The 21,912-nt window shown below is 42.5% G+C and overlaps 1 protein-coding gene and 1 non-coding gene across 2 annotated transcripts; both read left to right on the forward strand.

Annotated features, from left to right (window-relative positions):
• Nucleotides 1-4,510: 4,510 nt before the first annotated feature.
• btf3 (basic transcription factor 3) lies at nucleotides 4,511-17,150 on the forward strand. The gene is made up of 6 exons (XM_038805454.1): nucleotides 4,511-4,662; nucleotides 6,726-6,794; nucleotides 10,058-10,171; nucleotides 12,746-12,947; nucleotides 14,063-14,119; nucleotides 15,123-17,150. Exons 2-6 carry the CDS (start codon nucleotides 6,726-6,728, stop codon nucleotides 15,167-15,169), a joined length of 489 nt encoding a protein of 162 aa, XP_038661382.1. The 5' UTR covers nucleotides 4,511-4,662; the 3' UTR covers nucleotides 15,170-17,150.
• On the forward strand, nucleotides 8,780-8,910 carry LOC119970834. The gene has a single exon (XR_005461696.1).
• Nucleotides 17,151-21,912: the final 4,762 nt, after the last annotated feature.

A 21,912-nucleotide genomic window follows, 5' to 3' on the forward strand; every position in this document is an offset into this window, starting at 1 on the left:
GCTATGAAGCAACTGTGCTAACCACTGTGCTACCGTGCTGCCCTAAATCAAAGTGGAGAATCAATCCCACTACCTCTAACATGCAAAGCAAGCGCTTTACCATTTGAGCTAACTCAACCTGCATATCTTTAAACAGGCTTAGCATGCCTGTCAATCGATCAAACCAAAACGTAGGCTCCACAACTACCCTCTCAGGAGGAACTTTTCTACCCAGAGAGTGGGTAAAATGTAGACTTTGCTACCCCAAGGAGGAGTTGAGGTGAGTATTATAGATTCTGATAGAGATGCATGGGAATAGTTGGATGAGATTTGTGTGGAGCACAAACTATGGCCTGGATCTGTTGGACTGAATGGTCTGTGCATGTGCTTTAAATTCTATGTTGTCAGAGATGGGCAATAAATATGGGCTGTGTCAGTAACATTCTCAAACCAGAATAAATAAAAGTGAGTTAGAGAAGGAGCAAGAAAGGGATAACAAGAGTGAGCAGGGGAGAGATAGGGACAGGGAACGAGAAGAGATAGGCATCGGAAAGAAGAAGGAAAAAAGAATGGAAGGTTATGTCGAGGTGAAATTTAAAATAAGAAAGAAGACCCATTTTGATACTCAGGGAAGCACAGTATGAGGAAACAACATATTTTCTTTTGAGTTTGTTGTAATAATAAACAGGGGAATGTGGTAGGTCCTCAATAAACTCCAAAGAAATACATTTCAAGGGATAGATCCCAGAATGGAAGTTGGATAGATTCTTGGTTGTCTTTGGAATTTGGTGTGGAACATGATTCCAGAAGAACAGGAAATTTCGGTGACTGGAAATTTGGACAAGTCTTCCAGCCACTCCCTCATCAGGGAATATAAATTATTGGAGTTTTCCTGGATATGCATGGAATTTGTTACTTATGCCCTATTCGGCTCTGTGGAACTTTCACCAACTAAAATCTAAAATCGCTCGGAAATGATCCAAAAATTCCAAATTACTCATTTAAGAACATTTTAAATGTTAATCACGATTCCTCTTTAGCCTTCCCTGTCACTCAGAGTGAAGACCTTTGACGCACCTTTCTAAGTATAGGCTGTCCATATCAGGTATTTAAATGATTGTTGGCACATGTTCCAGGTAGAATCATTCAAAAGGTAGTTTAATGTCACAGAGGAGGATCATGGATTCATGAGGAAGGATGAGTTCTACATCTTCAATGGCTTACCTCATCTACACTTATCTGTCAGAGAGAAGGAGGGCACAATTATTGCATATATCTGGCAAATTCCAATAAGTTAAACCCGAGAAAGGAGAACCAGATTTTATATTTCTTAACGATTAACTCAAAAGTGTGAAATAATGGTGCAAAAGGCCGCTACACTGGGTAAAACAGAGACCTTGCACTACAAACCATCACTGCCTATGGTCAATACAGAAAATAATAGCATCTAATTTGATGTTTCCTTCCTCTATTTGTCTGATTTGGTTGCTTATTAACAGGACCATTTCTTCGAAACTGAATAAGAACATAGAACATACAGTGCAGAAGGACATTCATCCCATCGAGTCTGCACCGACCCACTTAAGCCTCACATCCCCCCGATCCCTGTAACCCAATAGCCCCTCCTAATCTTTTTTGGTCACGAAGGGCAATTTATCATGGCCAATCCACCTAACCTGCACGTCTTTGGACTGTGGGAGGAAACCGGAGCACCCGGAGGAAATCCACGCAGACACGGGGAGAACGTGCAGACTCCGCACAGACAGTGACTCAGTGTGGAATTGAATCTGGGACCCTGGCGCTGTGAAGCCACAGTGCTATCCACTTGTGCTACCGTGCTGAATCATGAGATACACAGCCTGAAACTCATCCACAGCAGCAGAGACCACTAAGCTCCTGAGAGAGACACATGGCCGGGTCCCAGCTGCCATCTGTTGTCATATTAGTAGCCCCATTACCCAGACATTTTGGCTCAGGACCATTTTCTCTTCAACTGAATTTTGCAGGAAAAGTACTATCATGGAACTATCTGGGCATTAAATGGAAGACGTTTGACCCCTTTTCCCATTCCTCCCACTCTCCCCTAGCTTTCTCCTCCACTCACCTTACTCCTCCCTCAATCTCCCCATTACTCTCGCTCCTCCCAACTTTCTCTCCTACTCCTCTCCCTCTCCTCTCCCATTCTCTTTCCCTCCCACCAAATTTACCATCTTTGCTGACGACAGAAAGATGAAAGGATTTAAGATACTCAGCAAAAGAAGCATGAGGAATACATTTTCATGCAGCAGGTGGTCCGGGTCTGGATTGCAATGCCTGAGAATATGGTGGAGGCAGGTTCAATCGGGGCAGTCAGTGAGGAATTAGACTGTTATGTGAAAAGGAAGTCCGTGCAGGGTTATGAGGAGAAGGCAGGAGAATGGCATTAATGGAATTGCTGATTCGGAAAGCTGGTGCAGGCAATATGGGCTGAGTGGTCTCCTTCTGTGCTGTGTGTCAAAAAGCAGTGGAGGCTGTATCATTAAATATATTGAAGGCTGAGTTATATAGATTTTTGATCGACAAGGGTGTTGAGGTTTACTAGGGGGTGGGGGTGGAATTGACAGAGAAATGGAGTAAAGCCTGAATCAGATCATCCATTGTCTGAACGGCAGGGTTGCCAACTGTGGTAAAATGTATTCCTGGAGGTTTCACCATCTGGCTTGCCCCTGTTCCAACCATTAGACAGTCAACACACCCATCCTTTGCTTTCCTAAATCGATTGGAAAGCAAAATGTTTCATGAACCAATTGGATGATGCTTGACTGTCAGAAAAACAGACCCCCCCCCCATTTTCAATATTTAGACATCAGGTAAAAAGTGACAAAAAAAATCAATCTTGCACTGCCCCTCGAAAGATCACTCTACCTAGGCACACTCGCCCACCCTATTGCCATAACCCCATGGCCAATCCACCGAGCCTGCACATCTTTGGACTGTGGAAAGACTGTTGGAGGAAACCTACGCAGACATGGGCACACAGACAGTCATCCAAGACCTGAATCGAACCCGGGTCCCTGGCAATGTGAGGCAGCAGTGCTTATCACTGCATCTTCTTTTGTGAAGACAGACACAAAGTAATTGTTTAGTTCCTTCACTTTTCCCTTGTTCTCCACTATAAATTCTCCTGATTTCACCTGTAATGGGCCCATATTTGTCCGAGATGATATTTTTATTTTCACATGCCCAAAAAAAGCTTTTACTGTCTGGCTTTATGTTTTTTGATAGCTTGTGTTTTCTTTTCCCTATCTTTATCAGTTTCTTGGTCATCCTTTGCTGGGTTCTAAATTGCTTTCTGACATCCTACTAATCCACTTCTTTTAATCTAATGCAATCTTTTGTTCGCCATCGTTGATTCATCTTTCCCATTTTATATTTCTGCTTGAGGAGATCATGCAATACTTCTTTAAATAATAGCCACTGCCTGTGAACTGTCAAGTCTTATAGTGTATTTTCTCATCCACTATAGCCATTTCCCCCTATACCTTCCTAGTTTCCCTTGTTCAGACATAAGCCCCTAGTTTCAGAATCAATGATATCACATTCAAACTTAATGTGAGGGATTTTCACAGTAGCTTCATTGCAGTGTTAATGTAAGCCTACTTGTGACACTAATACACATTATTATGGCCATGATTGCACAAAGGCAATTAGCTCAAGGTTATTAAATAGCCCTTTCTCGTTACATAATACTAAATCTAAAAAAGCCCGATCCTTACTTGGTTCGTCAAGGTATTACTTCAGAAACTCACCTTGTACACAGGCCAGAAATTCATCCTCCACAGCATGCTGATAAGGTTCACCCAGTCTATATATAAATTGAAGTTGCCCATTAATGCTGTATTACCCACATTACATGCATCTCTAATTTCCTGATTTATACTGTGACCATCAGTTTGGTGGCCTACACAGTAGCATTGTGGATAGCACAATTGCTTCACAGCTCCAGGGTCCCAGGTTCGATTACGGCTTGGGTCACTGTCTATGCAGTCTGCACATCCTCCCTGTGTGTGCGTGGGATTCCTCCGGGTGCTCCGGTTTCCTCCTACAGTCCAAAGATGTGCAGGTTAGGTGGATTGGCCATGATAAATTGCCCTTAGTGTCCAAAATTGCCCTTAGTGTTGGGTGGGGTTACTGGGTTATGGGGATAGGGTGGAGTTGTTGACCTTGGGTAGGGTGCTCTTTCCAAGAGCCGGTGCAGACTCGATGGGCTGAATGGCCTCCTTCTACACTGTAAATTCTATGATTCTATGATACACAGAACTTCCACCAATGTTTGCTGCCCATTGCTGTTCCTAAGCTTCACCCAAACTGATTCTAAATCTCGACCCTTCGATCTGACATGTTCTCATTTAAATGGTGACTTTTTTTTCGCCAGAGCTGCACAGAGTTGCATTTTGGAGATTGACCTTCAACTCCTGGAGACTCCAGGCCAATCCTGGGGAACGGTGGAGAGGCGGCTCAATGGGCCCAACGTCCTCCTCTCGCCCCGCCCCCTCACCCCGCCCGCGGGGGGGGTCACATACGTGTGTCATCACATCCGCTCTCCCTCTGGCAGCCATTTTGCTGGGCGCCTCGTGTGTGTGATTCCCGCAGTTCGGTAACCGGCCAGGCAGGCAGGGCCCGGACAATCGACTCACACTCAAGGTAACGCGCGACGGGGAAGGGGGACAGATAGAGATGGATGGATGGATGGAGGGAGAGAGAGAGAGAGAGAGAGAAGGAAGCGATAGGAGCCTGCTGCTGAGTGGCCCGATGCTGCGGCCCAGGGATGGCGCAGGGCCCGCCACTCCCTCCTGAAGCCCTGGTTTCAGGCCTCAGCCCTTCTGCTGGCGCAGACCCGAGGTCCGATCACGCTCCCTTTCCCGAGGCCCGCACTCCCTCCATTCCGCACTCCCTGCGCCTCACTGGGGAGTCGTTGGGCGGTTTCGGTTGGGCCGAAGAAGAGTTTATTTTTGATGCCTTTTAGTCGCGGAACAAATTTGATTGCTTTATCGATGTGAACTTAATTCTGCAGGAGTTTCTATCCCTGAAAACTGCAAGTTACACTTCTGCATTTTGCGTGCTGCAACTTTAGCTGCCCCCTGTTACATTCTCCCTCCCAGCCGCTCGACAATTTTGTCAGGTGGAGTTTTGTATTTACTCATTTTTCTGATCGAATTATTGATTAAATCCTGTCTGGAGCACGGTGAATTTGCGCCAAATATCTAGTTCTTGTGAATTCAGTCTGGGTAAAAGCTATACATAGATGAAAAAGAAAATAGGAGGAGGCCATTCGGCCCTTCAAGCTCGCTCCGCCATTCATTATAATCACTGCTGATCATCCAACTCAATAGTCGAATCCTTCCCCCCCCCCCCATATCTGAAAGCTGTAAGTACATTAACTTGATCATCTAAAATTTTGTGAAACTATATTTGGTGAAACTATATTTGTGTCCGTTTAATTGTTTGACATAAATATTTATCTTCAATTTAATTTACAGTTCTACTTTAGACCTAGTGTTTGAACTTGATCTGTATTTTGATTTTGAGTGTGACTGGGGTGGTGAGAAGAATGCTTGCCTTTAGTTATCTACTTAATTGTGTGTGCTGAACATTTTAATAATGAAACATTCCAATTGAGAAAGTGAAATAACTCGGCAGAAATTTGATATGATCGTTCTGTCACTCGACTATATATATATATATATATATATATATATATATATACACACACACACATAGTATTTCTGAAGACACAACAACTGGAGTGATAGCGATCAACTGATGGGCCATAACCATGAACAGTCTCTGGTCTATATTTGTTTTAACATGCTTTGCTTGTCCTGGATTTAATTTTGATTGGCAGATACAGTATAAAGTGAGGTTATCCACTTCGGAAGCAAAGATAGGATGGCAGATTATTACTTGAGTGGGTGTAAATTGAGAGAGGTGGAAACTCAGCGAGACTTTGGTATCCTTGCGCATCAGTCACTGAAAAAGTACGCAATACAGCAGGCAGTAAAGAAGGCAAATAGTATTTTGGCCATCATAGCAAGAGGATTTTAGTATAAGAAAATACGAGTGTTTTATAATTGTACAGGGCATTGGAAAGCCCATACCTGGAATATTGTGTGCAATTTTGGTGTCGTTATCCAAGGAAAGATGTTTTTGCTAGAGGAAGTGCAGCAAAGCTGATTACTTGGATGGCAGGACTGTCATATGAGGAGAGGTTAAGTCGGTTATGATTATATTCATTGTAGTTCAGAAGAGTGCAAGGGCATCTCATTGAAATTTATGAAATTATAACAGGATTAGACAGGGTAGATTCAGAAAGAATGTTCCTGATGGTGGGGAATCCGGAACTAGGAGTCATAATTTGAGAATAAGGGGTAAACCTACGACTGAGGTGAGCAGAAATTTCTTCACCCAGAGAGTGGTGAATCTGGAATTCGCTACCACAAAGTAGTTGAGGTCAAAATGTTGTGTAATTTCTAGAAAGAATTAGATATAGCTCTTGGGGCTCAAGGAAACATTGGGTGAAGGCAGGATCAGGATATTGAATTTGATGATCAGCCATGATAATGAACTGCGGGGCAGGATCGAAGGGCCGAGTGACCTTCGATTTTCTGTGTATGAATCTGAAAATTTAGTCATTGTCCAAGCATGAGGCGAACTTAAAGTGAAACTTTGTGGCAATGTGAATGCTCACTATGTAATTGTCATTTCAGATGAAAGAAATAATAATGAATCAAGAAAAACTAGCCAAGCTGCAAGCCCAAGTTCGCATTGGTGGAAAGGTAAGCAATTTCCAAATATGGTTTTAATTTCAGACTAACGTGGATTTTTTTTTTGAATGATTTAAACCAGTGCTTCTCAAACTATCTGATGTGGCGGACCGGCAGTTTTTATTTTCAATGTGCCAGGGACCGGTGAGCGAAACAAGCCAATCCAGGATTACTGTCTCTTTCTTTTCTGGAAACACTCCACGTACCGGCAGACGATGGCTCGCGTACCGGCACCGGTACGCGTACCACACTTTGAGAGCACTGATTTAAACAACTTGTGCAGGAATGGGGGACCTCAGTTACATGAGTAGATGGGAGAAACTGAGTTGTTTGAGAAGTTGTCAACTTGAGTGGAGATGATCGAGACAAGATTTGCTAGAGGTATTCGCAATCGTGGGGCTGGACATGGTAGATAGAGAGAAACTGTTCTATTGGTGGAAGTGTCAAGGATCGAAGGATGTAGATTTAGAGTAGTATTTTGGTTTAAGAATCATCGAACACATGCAGTGGGTGGTTAGAATTTGGAATTCACTGCCCGAGTGGTGGAGGCAAGGCCAATCGTGGCTTTGAAAACGGAGTTAGAATTGAACCCGGAGAGGGAATTTGCTGGGCTATGGGGAAAGGGCAGTGCAGTGTGCTAGGTGAGTTGCTCTTGCACAGGTTGGCCAAACATAGGTTTTAAGAAACATGTTAAAAGAGGATAACAAGGTTTAGGCAGGGAATCTCAGAACCTGGGACTGAGACAGTTGGAAGTAGGGCTGCCAATGGTTGGTAAATCATTGATGCAGACAAGGTCAGAAATTCAGGAGCTTGGAGACCTCAGTTGGAGAAGTTGTAGAGATGTTCAAGGGCTTTGAATAAAAACACATTTTAAAGTGGAGATATTGTTGGACTGGGAGCCGATGTAAGTAAGCAATCGCGTGAGAATTTAGGTGAACAGGACTTGGTGTGAGCTTAGTGGAATAAAAAACTGAATATGATGGAAATATATAGTATAAAAAACAGGCTAACATTGTGTTGTTGACCTCTAGCAAAATGTTTTGTTTGTAAATGTTTCAAGAAGCTTTGTATACGACTAAGTAGCACAGTGGATTTATTTAGGCAGCTATAATTCACATATTTTGGCACAAGATAATCTGATATGTCCTAAAATACTGCATACCTAGAGCATTTAGTTGGGAGATTAGTGAGTGAGTGGTATAAGTCGACCTGTCCTTGCAATAATTTATAGCAGTTGGAAAAAAGCATTTTAATGTGCTGTCTGAAATCATATTTTATGAAATTTATATGAAATCATATTCTCATGATTGACATAGCTAGATGAGATTGCATAATTCCACTGCTGTTTTTATTCATTTTCTGACCTGGTAAAATTATCTTAAACAAATCGGTGAAATTTAGGTTGGAAGATATATCTATGGTGTTGGTATATGTACAAGAGTTAATACTCTATTCGCTGCCTTGTTATTATTTTGTTCATGGTGGTACTTTTGTCAGAATCTGAATCTTCAATGTAGTAACTTTAAAAATCATTGCATGCAACTTTGTGTTATTGTCACTGTTTTACCATGAGTCTCATTGAGACAAGTGATCTTACTTCAGTGCAACAGAAGGTCCTTTTATAGTGACACGGAGACCAAGGAAAAGGAGAGAATTTTCAACTAATTAATATTGTTGACAAAATTGTTGGTTTACAGAAAAAAGTTTAGAAGAATGCTGCTGCAGTCGTGTTCGCTGTCTTGTAACCGTACTTTTGTCAGAGGAAGAACTTTATATCCATGCATGTTTTATGTGCTCTCATGGGAGTAGCATAATGCTAATAACTTATGCAGCTTCTGCTTGGATGTTAGTGTATGAAAGATTCTAGTTTGTCCACCTTGTTGGTGATACTAGTGATAGTACACCTTTCAAATTGAACAATCTTCAATATAGGCCTGCAGCTATAACCTTTGCATAAAGATGAAGTATCCGTTGCTTAATGTTATGATGGACTTGTTTGGGCGCTAGTTTTTGCTCCAGTATCCTCTAGTTTTGAGATATTTGGTTACGCTGGTGCCCTAGATAAAAGAGAAGTTTTCTGTTCAGTCTTCTGAAGTTTGAGGGTTGAATCGTTCCACTTCTTACAATAATGAAATTGAGTTTTCAGGTGATCCCATGGAAATTACGCATACAAGTAAAGAGTACGTGTAAAAGCTTCTGCAAGTTTGTATACAATTGCATAGCAATGTCTTATTGTAGCTGTCCAAAAATTGTTAACTCATAGGTGTGGCTACATCAATTAACTGCATGCATTAGTTTAGTGGAATGCCTATCACCATACGGATAAATGTATTTCATGTGTATATACTTAATGTAATAACTACCACCATTCAGCAACTAAAGAAATAAAACTTGTCTTTACCAACATGAACAAAAAAGCTTTAAGTGCGCAAGCATGCAATATGAGAATGCACATTAAGTTTACATGCTTAACAGTCGTGTCAATTACTCATTCTGTATTTACTAATTGGGCTACATAGATGCATCTCAATTAGTCACTACTAGCCAGTAGATCAACAGATCAACTCTTGTTCTGGTGGGTGGTTTTAGACTAGATCAGGCTTGTCTAATGCATGGTCCGAGGGCTGGATGTGGCCCGTGAAACTCCTCAAAATTCCTGGCAGCCAGCGGAGTTTCAATACAAGATTCTGCTCTGAGCTGCTGTTCCAACCAGAGGGTACTGTTAGGCTGATTATTGAGCGTATCAGCGGCAAATGAGGCAGAGGAACAGTCTCTGATTGGTGGAGCAGCGAACAGTGTGCTGAAGGCTGCAGTGTGCTGAAGGCTGGTATGCAAGAGAAGCAACGGTATGTCTGGGCTGTGGGCCGGGGAGCCAACTAGGCAGCTCTTTTGGATGGAAGTGAGATGGTGGACTGGAACTATACGTGGACTGAAGGCCAAAACCGAATGAAGTATTCATATACACCATGGCTGTTTCCCATAATGTATTGCTCTGGGTGCATAGATAAAACATGAGAACGTGAATGGGTGCCTCCAAAATCTATTTTACCATCAAAGTCTATTTCTACACATGGTTGATCTGGCAAATGCAGCACTTTAAATTCCATACACATCCTAGATGTAAAAATCTTTTGATGCAGCGTACATTTTTGCAATTTGGATGTTCATTTTCAGCAAATAAAAAGTGCAATATTTCAGTAGCTGTTGTCTGAACGAAGCAAATTTAAATGTTGAATTAAGCATCATGTAATTTTCTATTCTGTTTTTGTACCCAGGGTACTGCCCGCCGAAAGAAGAAGGTTGTCCATAGAACAGCAACAGCAGATGACAAAAAACTCCAATTCTCTTTAAAGAAGCTTGGTGTGAATAACATTTCTGGTATTGAAGAGGTATTCACAAAAATTTATTTGCACATAAATTGATTGGACTATGTGCTACATGTTGAAACTTTTGTTTTCCCTTTCAAATCAGATTGTATCACTGCCCCTTAAAAACTAATGGTGTGAAAATTGTGTGTATTCTGAAAATGAAATTGTGCCAGTTTTGTTTATAAAAATTATTTCTCTTTCCATCTTGCCACCGCCTCTTTGGCGTTGGGCAGTGTACACAGGTGATATTGTAGGGACTAGTTTTTTTTAACATGCATGGAGTTGTGATAGCTTGGGTAGCACAGTGGTTAGCACTGTGGCTTCACAGCGGCCGGTTCGATTCCCGGCTGTGTCACTGTGCGGAGTCTGCATGTTCTCTCCATGCCTGCGTGGGTTTCCTCCCACTAGTTCCTAAAGACGTGCTGTTAAGTAATTTGGACATTCTGAATTCCCCCTCTGTACCTGAATAGGTGCTGGAATGTGGTGACTAGGGGCTTTTCACAGTAACTTCATTGCAATGTAAGCCTACTTGTGACAAAAAGATTATTATTAATGCTGGCATGGTTTAATAAGGGAGAAGAGAGTCGCAGTGTGGGTGAAGTAAGATCAAAGGAGGCGTAATACTGATATACATCAGTGGGGCAAATTTCCTCTTCAGTAAAGGATTCATAATTCATTTTGAGCTAGAATCAATTGACATTATCAAGACTTAAATTTTAATAGTATTGCCTTTCTATGAGAAGGGAGTCATGTGACTTTTTTAAGCAGTTAACTTGAAATGTTTAACTGCTGTGAAAAAGACTGGATAATGAGAGAATGGATATGAGCAATTATATAATGAAAATGGGCTCTTTGTTTTTGACCTAATTTTACTGTGTTTCCACAGTTATAATGTAACTGACATAATTTTTGATTAGAAGAAAACGGAAGCTCCATTAGATACTGCTGGCAATTGACAATAGAGAAGAACATTTGAAATTGACTTGGAAATATATCGCCATTCCTTCACTGTGGCTGTGACAACATCCTGGAACTTCCTCCCTAACCGCACAGTGGGTATACCTACACATCAAGGACTGCAGCAGTTCAACATCACCATCTGAATGGCAACTAGGAATGAGCAATAAATGCTGCCCAGCCAGCGACGTCCACATGCCATAAATTATTTTTTTTTAAAGCCAGCGTGGAATTGCCAGTCAATTTGTATCAACAAATTGGAACAGAGATGTTCCTACAGCCATCGATAAGTAGGAAATTCTTCAGCGTTTTCACAAAGGCTGATGTGATGGGCCAGATCTTGTGGTCCCATTTGTTGTAAATGCTGAGGTATTTGCTGCTACTGGGCGCCAAAGCAGTACCGTAAGTTCTGAGGAGCCTGCTTGTGCTTGTATATTTTTTAAAATAATCTTTGTCACAAGTAAGCTTACATTAACATTGCAAAGAAATTACTTTGAAATGGCCCTACTCGCCACATTCCGGCGCCTGTTCGGGTATACTGAGGGACAATTCAGAATATCCAATTCGCCATACAGCACATCTTTCGGGACTTGAGGGCGGAAACTAGAGCATCCGGAGGAAACCCATGCAGTCACAGGGAGAATGTGCAAACGCCACACACAGTGACCCAAGCCAGGAATGGACCCTGGTGCTGAGAAGCCACAGTGCTAACAACTGTGCTACCGTGCAAGGTAGCATTGTGGATAGCACTATTGCTTCACAGCTCCAGGGTCCCAGGTTCAATTCTGGCTTGGGTCACTGTCTGCGGAGTCTGCACATCCTCCCCGTGTGTGCGTGGGTTTCCTCCGGGTGCTCCGGTTTCCTCCCACAACCCAAAGATGTGTAGGTTAGGTGGATTGGCCATGAAAAATTGCCCTTAGTGTTGGGTGGGGTTACTGGGCTATGGGGATAGGGTGGAGGTGTTGACCTTGGGTAGGGTGCTCTTTCCAAGAGCCGGTGCAGACTCGATAGGCCGAATGGCCTCCTTCTGCACTGTAAATTCTATGATATCTGAACTCTCGCTTGGACTTGTTGGTGTGAAAATGTCAGCTATTTGTATCATACTTGCCCTAGTTATTACTCTGGCTTATACAGGGCTGCTCCTAGCAGGTCCAAAATGTGCTTAGCATCGTGCTATGAATCAGTAGGAGTGTCAAAGAAATGGCTCTGTACACGCACACTTCCTCACTATGCTCATTCCCTTCCCACATCCATGGCTCCTTAGTCCTGCCTATGCCTGCGGGGGGGGGGGGGGGGGGGGGGGGGGGGCACAAATCAGGGTGGGGTTTCTAAAATTGAAAATGATGAACAACAAAATTGAACACTTGCCTGTCCTGAGCAGAAGGCAGACTGCATCATCAGCTCATGGTGTCAAGGAGGTGTGGCGAGGGTCATTGCTCTCGGGCTTCCCTATTTATATTGCTGTTGGCTCCACACTGCAGCCAGAAGAGCAGAATCCTTCTGCACCTACAAGAATGTCTTAAATGCAATCAGCAAAGTAAACCGCAGCTTCATGGCATTTGTTGCATTGTACAGCTGTAACATTTATTTTTTCAGTGCAACATTCTTTGAATTACGTATGTTTTAAATCTCTTGCAGGTGAACATGTTCACAAACCAGGGAACAGTCATTCACTTCAATAATCCTAAAGTTCAAGCTTCACTTGCTGCAAATACATTTACGATCACAGGGCATGCAGAGACTAAGCAGCTGACCGAGATGTTACCTAGTATCCTGAATCAACTTGGAGCCGATAGTCTGACCAGTTTGAGGCGGCTCGCAGAGTCGCTGCCTAAACAACGTTAGTATACTGATCTTTTTATGTTTATAACTTGTGACGGTTTTTAGGGTGATACGCTTTTGTTAAAATTTGATGTTTATGTGCATACTTTTTATTCATTTTACTATTACAAGGCCAGTCTCTCTGAAATCTCTCAATTATGAAATGTAGTGTTGTTATAGTGGCTGTTGACTCAGCAGTCTTGCAAATTTAGTCACGATGAACTTGGGAACATAACTAAACTGAGTCTTCCGTGGATTACTAAAGGAATGCTGCATTGTTGGAGTTGCACTGTTTTGTCAGATTTGCTATACTGGAGTCCACCTGCTGCCTGTTAAACATAAAAGTTCATTGAGACTCTTCAATGAAGAGAAGAAACCTCATCCTACAAACAGATCATCTAAGCATTCATTTATTTCTTTTTGTTGAACTTTGCCAAATGCTTGCTGCATTTGCTAAACCTGTTTTCTGCAGTTTCGAAGTTTTAAGCCATATTACCAGGGCTTCCCACGTATGTGGGGAGAGTACGGATGCTGATGTGGTTCTCCTTTAGAGCAAATAAAGCGATTTTGTACGGTTTCAAAATTGGGGGAAACGTTCCACTGGCATGTAGGTCAGTAAGTAATCAGAGACGACCAACTTAAGATAATTGGCAAAAGAACCAGAGGAGAGAAGATAATTTGTTTAAAGCAGAAATGTGCAATCTGGATAGCACTATGTTCTATAGTTCTATGTTCTATAGTGTAGGTCAGATAGGCTTCAGATGGTTTCACAGGTCGGCGCAACATCGAGGGCCGAAGGGCCTGTACTGCGCTGTAATGTTCTATGTTCACTGTCTTAAAGGGCTGGGAAAGCAGATTCAGTAGCACCTTTTATTAAGTTGAATATATACTTAAAATGGGAAAGTTGCAGGGTGATGGGGAAAGAGCAGGGGGGGGTGAGGCTGATTGGAGGCAGCACAGGCATGAAGGACCTGGAGTCCTCTCTTTGTATAATTCTGGGAATATCCATATTAGTATCTAGCAAACCTAGGCCGCACATTGATAGTTACCTATCTGGTAAGTGAGAGCTAACTTGAAAAAATAACTGAATTGTGATTGACTCATTTTTTCACTAAATGAATTATTTGCTTGCAGCTGTGGATAGCAAAGCACCACTCGCTTCTGGTGAAGAGGATGATGATGAAGTTCCAGGTAATTTAAAATTGAGGTTTCAAATTGGTGCCATTTAAGCAAAGCCATAGAGCCATAAGAAAAGATTATCTCAAATATACTCTTCATTGTTGGAAAAGCAGAAGGACCTTTGCCTGCTGAAGTGTAATACACATGCTGTCCAAATGCATTTGGGTTCTACCACTGTGCATAATATCCTACATAATAGAATTCAAATATTTTCAAAATTGAAAAAGTGCTAAAAGACTTAAGTATTCAGTGCATAATGTCGGATATTAAAAAATTAGATAAGAACATGTTACTTATGCATGGTATGTAGGTCAGTGTTTCAGCAGTGTTCATACTTAAAGGTGACTGAGGGAGAAGAGTCCATTTGGATGATACAGTTTTGAACAGTGCTGGCAGCCTGGGGATCATCTGGATTCTAAGTGCAGCCCGTGAGACATTTTGTTGCCTGTTACCCATGCATGGTTGCCACATAAGCTGGTTTAGCACAGTGGGCTAAACAGCTGGCTTGTAATGCAGAACAAGGCAGCAGAGTGGGTTCAATTCCCGTACTGGCCTCCCCAAACAGGCGCTGGAATGTGGCGACTCGGGGCTTTTCACAGTAACTTCATTGAAGCCTGCTTGTGACAATAAGTGATTATTATTATGCTTATTTACATCTGTATTTATTTTTCCGATTGGTATGACTCAAGTGATATGCAAGTAGGGCAAGTAGAGTGATGTGCATGCTGATTGCACACAATATTGACTTGAGAGCCATGTGCTTTCTCTGCTTCCAATGTGTAAATATTTCTTCTGTTTTTACCACCTGAAGTTGACAGTTTAATATGGACGATTAAGCATTTTGTATAGATCGTTGTGAAATATTAGGTTCAGGGTTAGTCAACTTGCTTGATTTCAATCTTATGGGCCATTCATGCGCCCCATTCACTCACTAGCCTAGGCTGCCTGTCAGTGGTATGGAAGTTCTGTAGACAGTGCTCTATTTCTATACTAACTTTATTTTTATTTCTTATAGATCTCGTTGAAAATTTTGATGAAGCTTCAAAGAATGAAGCAAGTTGAAGAGGAGTTGACACCTGAAGATGACGCAAACTTGAAATGGCTTTGGGGAGCTGCCCTTTGTATTAGTTCTTTTTCTTTTGTAATCTTGCATTTTTGTACTGTTATGGTATTTCATGGTTTTGCAATCACATGGTGGGAGAATGATCCTTGTTTTTTTTTACCATGGCAGCTCGTCTAATGCTGAGTCGTGCAAATTGAATGTTTACTAACTGCAGCCTGGTTAAAGTGAAACGCGTCTGAACTGAATCTAGCACTGCGGATTGGAAATAAAGGACAACTGTCTATTTTGGTCTATTTAATTACAGAATGTAGAACAAACAGCTAGTAAAATGACATTTTCCACTTGGGAATACTTAAATATTTAATCTTTGATTTGGTTCACATTTCTGAGATGTCTACAGAAATGACCAGTCACCTGTTTGAAATGTTGCCAGATATCCAGATTTGGGTAGCTGATTGACTTTATACTAGCATTCCTGTTCACAAAATCCGAAGTGGATCAAGTATTAAAAAATCACTAGAGCACAAACTATTCATGGCCCAAACCTACCTGGACTTAACAAATTGAAGTAGAAATATAACAATTGATTTATATTTGTAATCTGTTTTGAAAATCCCAGATCAGTATAATTCAAGAATGTTTAAAATTTACACTATTTTCATGTTTTAAATATAGCTCAGCTATAATCTGATAGAGACAATATTTCTGTGTGCCCGTTAAAATGCTGTCAGAAGCCAAAGGAGGTTCAGATAGTGTAATTACAGTATAAGAGCAGCTTGAGGAATTTGGAACAGACACATTGTAAAATTGTGTTCTCTTTTTCCTCAGCCTTGCATGAATTATAATGCAGATTAAGCTTATGAATCTTGTGGTTTTCTCTTAAGTTTGCTCTCTCGTACTTAAAACCTGATTCATTTTACTGAGTGATGAATGTCAATCAACAAGGGGTGGCACTTTAATGAAAGATCTTCAAGGAAAGACTGAAATAGGGCACACCAGCATTTTGCATTTTTTTTCAATCTTTTTGGGAAGGTAATTGCAAACCAGATGTGAGGCACTTTGGCCATGTTCAAATGGTTAAAAGCGAGTGAATTTTGCTCAAGTTGTGATAACCTTATCAATCAGCCTACATTACGTGTTTTGTGCATCAACTGCAAGGAATCTCTTGGCAACGATATTGTGCATACCTCCTTTTCTAGTGTGTCGTGAAATAGTGTTCCAGTGACCAAAAAGAATGGTTAACTGTAGATGACTATGGCTGTAGGAAGCATAATGATGTGAAACTTGGGTGAAATATCTTGAAATAAAATAATGTCCACTTGTGGCATTAAAGGGAGTTCTTCACAAATGATCTGTTTTGAAGATTCCTATAGCTATTTTGTTCGTGTTTACAACTTGGTAATAAGGGCTGAGTGTGAGCTGCCAACTTTTATATATAATTATTGCCCTTTAATGTTTTCGAATATCTGACTTAGTGGCTGCTTTCTGTGTATATAATGTTCATGTTTTTTCCCAAAGCACATGAGAATCTAGTGTTTACTTGGTACATGCCACCTAAAGGAGTTCTTTTGGGTAACCTAGCATTCAATTCAGTGTAAACTTAATATTTACCATTCTCTGACTACAGCTATTTCTCTTTACAGGGTAAATATGGTCAATTTCATCCATTAAAAACATATTGGACATCTGTTGGCAACCTACAAAATGTAATCATTTAACAGATGAATGAGAAATATGCATGTGACAGTTTTTATAGTGGAGCTATAAAAATAATCTATCCTAAGCATTTACTCACCTTTTTTTAACAAAGTTTGAGTTAATATGGTGCTTAAAAGTATTAAATTGTACAAAATGGGAACTTATCAGTTTGTCTGGATTTTTTTAAGGCTTGTATAATGTCATTTCCAGAATTATGTTCCTGTGTTGCAATAGCCTATGCATGTGCAGTGCCTTACATACCGAGTAAAGAGTACATGTTAATGATTCTGTGTTCTCAGCCTTAACTTCAGAATGAGATCCAAATTATGGACGTTTTACACACCCTTGTCTGCAGTGAGGCTATCTGATCCATAGCAGATTCTGATGAATCTAGTTGTGGTTTTCTGAACACCTGGGGCTGGCCGGTTAAGTCATCACAGGTTTGAATAATCACTTGTACACTGACGGTCGGGTCACAAAACTGGACGAACTGACGGAAAGATTTTGTCTAATGGGGCAACGAATACAAGCCCCTGCAGCTTAAAAACCCTATGGAAGGAAACGAGGACATGCCTGTGACAGTTATTTAGAGCCCACTTGACCAGAACCCGAATAAGCAGGTACTTCATGGAGGTGTAGGATAGATGTGAATGGTGCCAAGGAGGCCACGCTACCAATGCCGCTATGTTCTGGTCTTGTCCCGGACTTGCTAGATACTGGACAGCCTTCTTTGAGGCAATGTCCAAAGTGATGGGGATGGAGCCTTGCCCAAAAGTGGCCATCTTCGGGGGTATCAGATCATCCTGGGGAGGAGGGCTGGTGTCTTTGTGTCCTTGGTCGCCTGCTGTTGAATCCTTGCATGGCGGTCAGCACCACCACCTAAAGCTGCAGACTGGCTGTCCGACCTTTGGAATTTCACCAAATGGAAAAAATCAAATTCGCCATCCATGGATTGGAAGGTGGCTTCCACAGAACATGGGAACCATTCACTCGGATGTTCCAGTACCCGTTTGGGCACAGTAATGAGGTAGCCAGGAATCAAGAGAAAGTAGCCAAGATACAAAGGGCAAACAAAACCAAACCCAGTGGGGGGAAGCGGAAACAATGGGGGGACCCAGGAGGGAGAAAAGGGGACCACAACGGCCACAGCAAATGTGGCAAGGAGGAAAGTAAAAACAATCTAAACTAATATAAATGAAATCCGACCGGAATATAAATAACAGGGGCACCACCATTTTTTGTGTGTATTTATATTGTGTATAACAAAAAAAAAAAAAAAATTTTTTTAAAGTTGTTAGGAAGAAAATGGGTGTCAATCTGTGCAGCAATATTGTATAGAGACTGTCAGATTATGCACAAGGCAGGAGTATAATGAATTGAAGTCCCTGTCAAAAAGGGTTTTCGTTTTCAACAGTATATGTGCTACGATAGGGTGGTAAAGCTTGGTATCAAATAGGTGGGCTTGCTGGTGTAATTGGAAGGTCCATTTGGCATTGTGAGGCGAGATTGCCAAGTTAATTGAACTTCATGGTTACCAGAGAGTGATGGAGTCTGTGGGTAGTGAATGAAAATTGTGGGAGCTGATGACAAAGGCTTCGGTCCTGTCCAGTACAAGTTGGGCAAGCAATCTGAATTTAGAAAATTATGGGGTTGAGATTGGCGGTGGTGAGGTAGAGCTGAGTGTGAGGTTGAGATAAATGGTGGTGAGATAGAGCTGGGTGTGAGGTTGAGGTAAGTGGTGGTGAGATAGAGCTGTGTGTGAGGTTGAGGTAAGTGGTGGTGAGGTAAAGCTGGGTGTAGGGTTGAGATTGGCGGTGGTGAGGTTGAGGTATAGCTGGGTGTGGGGTGAGGAGGTATAGCTGGGTGTGGGGTTAAGATTGGCGGTGGTGAGGTAGAGCTTGGTGTGGGGTTGAGGTAAGTCGTGAGATAGAGCTGGGTGTGGGATTGAGGCAAGTGGTGAGGTTGAGATTAACTGGTGAGGTAGAGCTGGGTGTGGGGTTGACATTGGTGGTGGTGAGGATGAGCTGGGTATGGGGTTGAGATAAGCAGTGGTGAGGTATAGCAAGGTGTGGGTTTGAGATTGGCAGTGGTGAGATTGAGATACAGCTGGGTGTGGGGTTGAGGTAAATCGTGAGAGAGCTGCGTGTGGGATTGAGGTAGAGGGGTGTGCGGTTGAGATTAGCAGTGGTGAGGTAGAGCTTGGTGTGAGATTGAGGCAAGCGGTGGTGAGGTTAGAGCTGGGTGTGGGGTTGAGGTAAGTGGTGGTGAGGTTGAGGTATGGCTGGGTTATTCAGCTTTTTACACAATCTGATGAATTTTGGGTTGCCAATGGACATGGGGGGAGGAGCAGGGCTGTTGGACAGGATGGATCCTTTGGGGACCATGCATTAATGGCATAGGGGAGGAGGAGGAAAGAAGCCATTGAAGCTAAATTAGGTTACGACTCCATTGAGAAAAGTTGCACCACATTAGAATCATAGAATCTCCACAGTGCTGGAGGTCATTCCGCCCATAGAGTCCTCACCAAACCTCCAAAAGAGCACCCTAACCTCGGCCCAATCTCCCACCCTATCGCTTTTCTTCCTGTGAGGAACAATTTAGCATATCTAATCCTCCTAACATGCACATCTTTGGACTGTGGGAGGAAGCCAGAGCACCCAGAGGAAACCCATGCAGACATGGGGAGAATGTGCAAACTCCACACAGATGCCCGGGGTCGGAATGGATCTTGGGTCCCTGGTGCTGTGAGGCAGCAGTGCTAACCACTGTGCCACCCCAGTAGTGCAGTCCAACCGTCCTGTGTGGCAGAGGAGAGGTAGTGTGGCAGGATAATGTAGTAAACAATTTAAAGGCTGCAGGTGAGTCAAGAAAGAGTTTACCACAAACGGTAACATTGGTGACTTTCGATCAGAGCTGTTGCATTACTATACTGGCAGGATTTATACACGGGCCTGAATATTTTGGAAGGTAGGGGTTCCCTTCCCATCAACTGCAGAGTCGTTAAAGAAAATGTCCTCGTCGACTCGAACTGCCCAGCAACCGTTTCACGCTCATTGAGCATTAAGTGGGATTTCTGCCCCTCAGGAGGAGGACCTGGACATGACAACACATCCTCAGGTTTGTACTCTGTTTCTGTTGAGTAACTTGCGAGGGTTGTGACCTAGGTTTTTTTTAATGAAAAAGCTGATATAGCTTTATATTGGCACCAATATGGAACAGTGATGCTTCCTTGTTTAATGGTTAGTGTGATATGTGGACTGGTACATGCTTCATTTTCAAATCTTTGTTACTGTTGACCGTTTAATAACCAAAATATTCTTTAGTCTCTGCAGCGATATGTGCTGCAGTGGACAGAAGAGGAAGTGCTTCAACATGCTTGCGATGGACTGCAAGGTAGGTTTTAGTGGTCCCAGGGCATGCGATGAAAGCATGTTTAAGAATTTAGGAATGGGAAGTTGATAAGAGGTAGTTTACTTGGCTGAGAGGGTCAATATTTTTTGAGAAGAGGGTGATGACAGGAGACATGAAGGGGACAGTGCCCGAGAGGGAGGTCTGTTTGAATCATCTAATGTGGAATTTTATACGGAGATCAGGCCATCAGCAGTTTCTGGGAATAGTAGAAAGGAACACTGGTGCCAGAATTCTCCAGCCGTTGGGATTCTTTGTTCCTGCTGGCAGTGCACCCCCGCCCACAGATTTCCCGATGATGTGGGTTGACTTCAATGGAAAATCTCATTGACAAGCTGTGGGAGTAGCGAATCCTACTGCCAGTGAAAAGCGTGCCTCTGAAAAACATGCTGCTGGGGAAACAGGAGAATCCCTATAGTGCAAAATGAGGCCATTCAGCCCATTGGGTTTGCATCGACCCCCCTGAAGGAGCATCCTACCTAGTTCCACTCCCCCACCCAATCTCCATAACTCCACCTAACCTGCACATCCCTGGAAACAAGGGGCAATTTTATCATGGCCAACCCACCTAACCTGCACATCATTGGACATGCAGACACTGGGAGAAAGTGCAGACTCCAAACAATTGCCCAAATCTATAATTGAACGAGGGTCCCTGTCATTAATGCTCAGTCCAAGTAAGTATGAGTTAGGTACTTCTCGCTTCACAGCTTATGGGTAGACCTGGCAAAGTCAACATTTATTTCCTATCCCTGATGAGAGTGAGGCTTTCTTCTTGATCCACTGCAGCTGATGTGGTGGAGATAGTGCCATAATGCTGTCAAGTAGGAAGTTCACAATTTTGACCAAGTGATGAAGGAACGGTCACATGGCCAAGTTAGATCAGTGAGTGATTAGTGACTAATATGGATTTGATGCTGTAGGCATGTTCCTGTTGCTCTTATCCTGGCTGCTGTTGGTCATGAGTGTGGGAGGTGTTGCAAAAAGGTGTGGCTTTTTGCTGGGGAACTGCTGATGGAGCAGTTATCTAATATCACAAGCCTTTGGATTAGCTGACACAGTTGTGCTGTATCAGGGGAGTGCGTGGGTGTGGCACAACCTGGGGTCAGACCACTAAGGCTGCCATCATACGCATAAACAGTGTTGTTGAAAACTCACCACTATTAGAATTCCCCCTATACCAAAAAGGGCCGATATTTTCAATGGTGAACAGGGATTCTCACTCCCTGACTCCGATGCAGGCTTTGGTGGGTACTATTCAGGTAAAACTATATTTTCAAGTTATCCCCCGGTATAACCCATACATTCACCGGAGATTTCATCTATTTACCACTTAGTAGCATCGATCCTGGGTCCCGCATTGCTAAGTAAGTAAAGTAGACTTTGGAATAACCACTGTTTCAGGTTAAATTAAGTTATTTTATTATTATATATTTTCTTTTAAAAGCTACAATCACTTTCTTTACAGAAAGGTAAAAAGACCTTGCTTCTGTATCCTTCTGGTTGGTTGAAGGGACCTTCAGGCCCACCTTGACAATCAATCTTCTTTTTAAAATCTGGGCCGGGATTCTCCCCTACCCGGCGGGGTGGGGGGTTCCGGCATAGCGGAGTGGCGCCAACCACTCTGGCATCGGAC

Source organism: Scyliorhinus canicula, chromosome 8 (assembly GCF_902713615.1).
Source record: "Scyliorhinus canicula chromosome 8, sScyCan1.1, whole genome shotgun sequence".
NCBI lineage: Eukaryota > Metazoa > Chordata > Chondrichthyes > Carcharhiniformes > Scyliorhinidae > Scyliorhinus > Scyliorhinus canicula.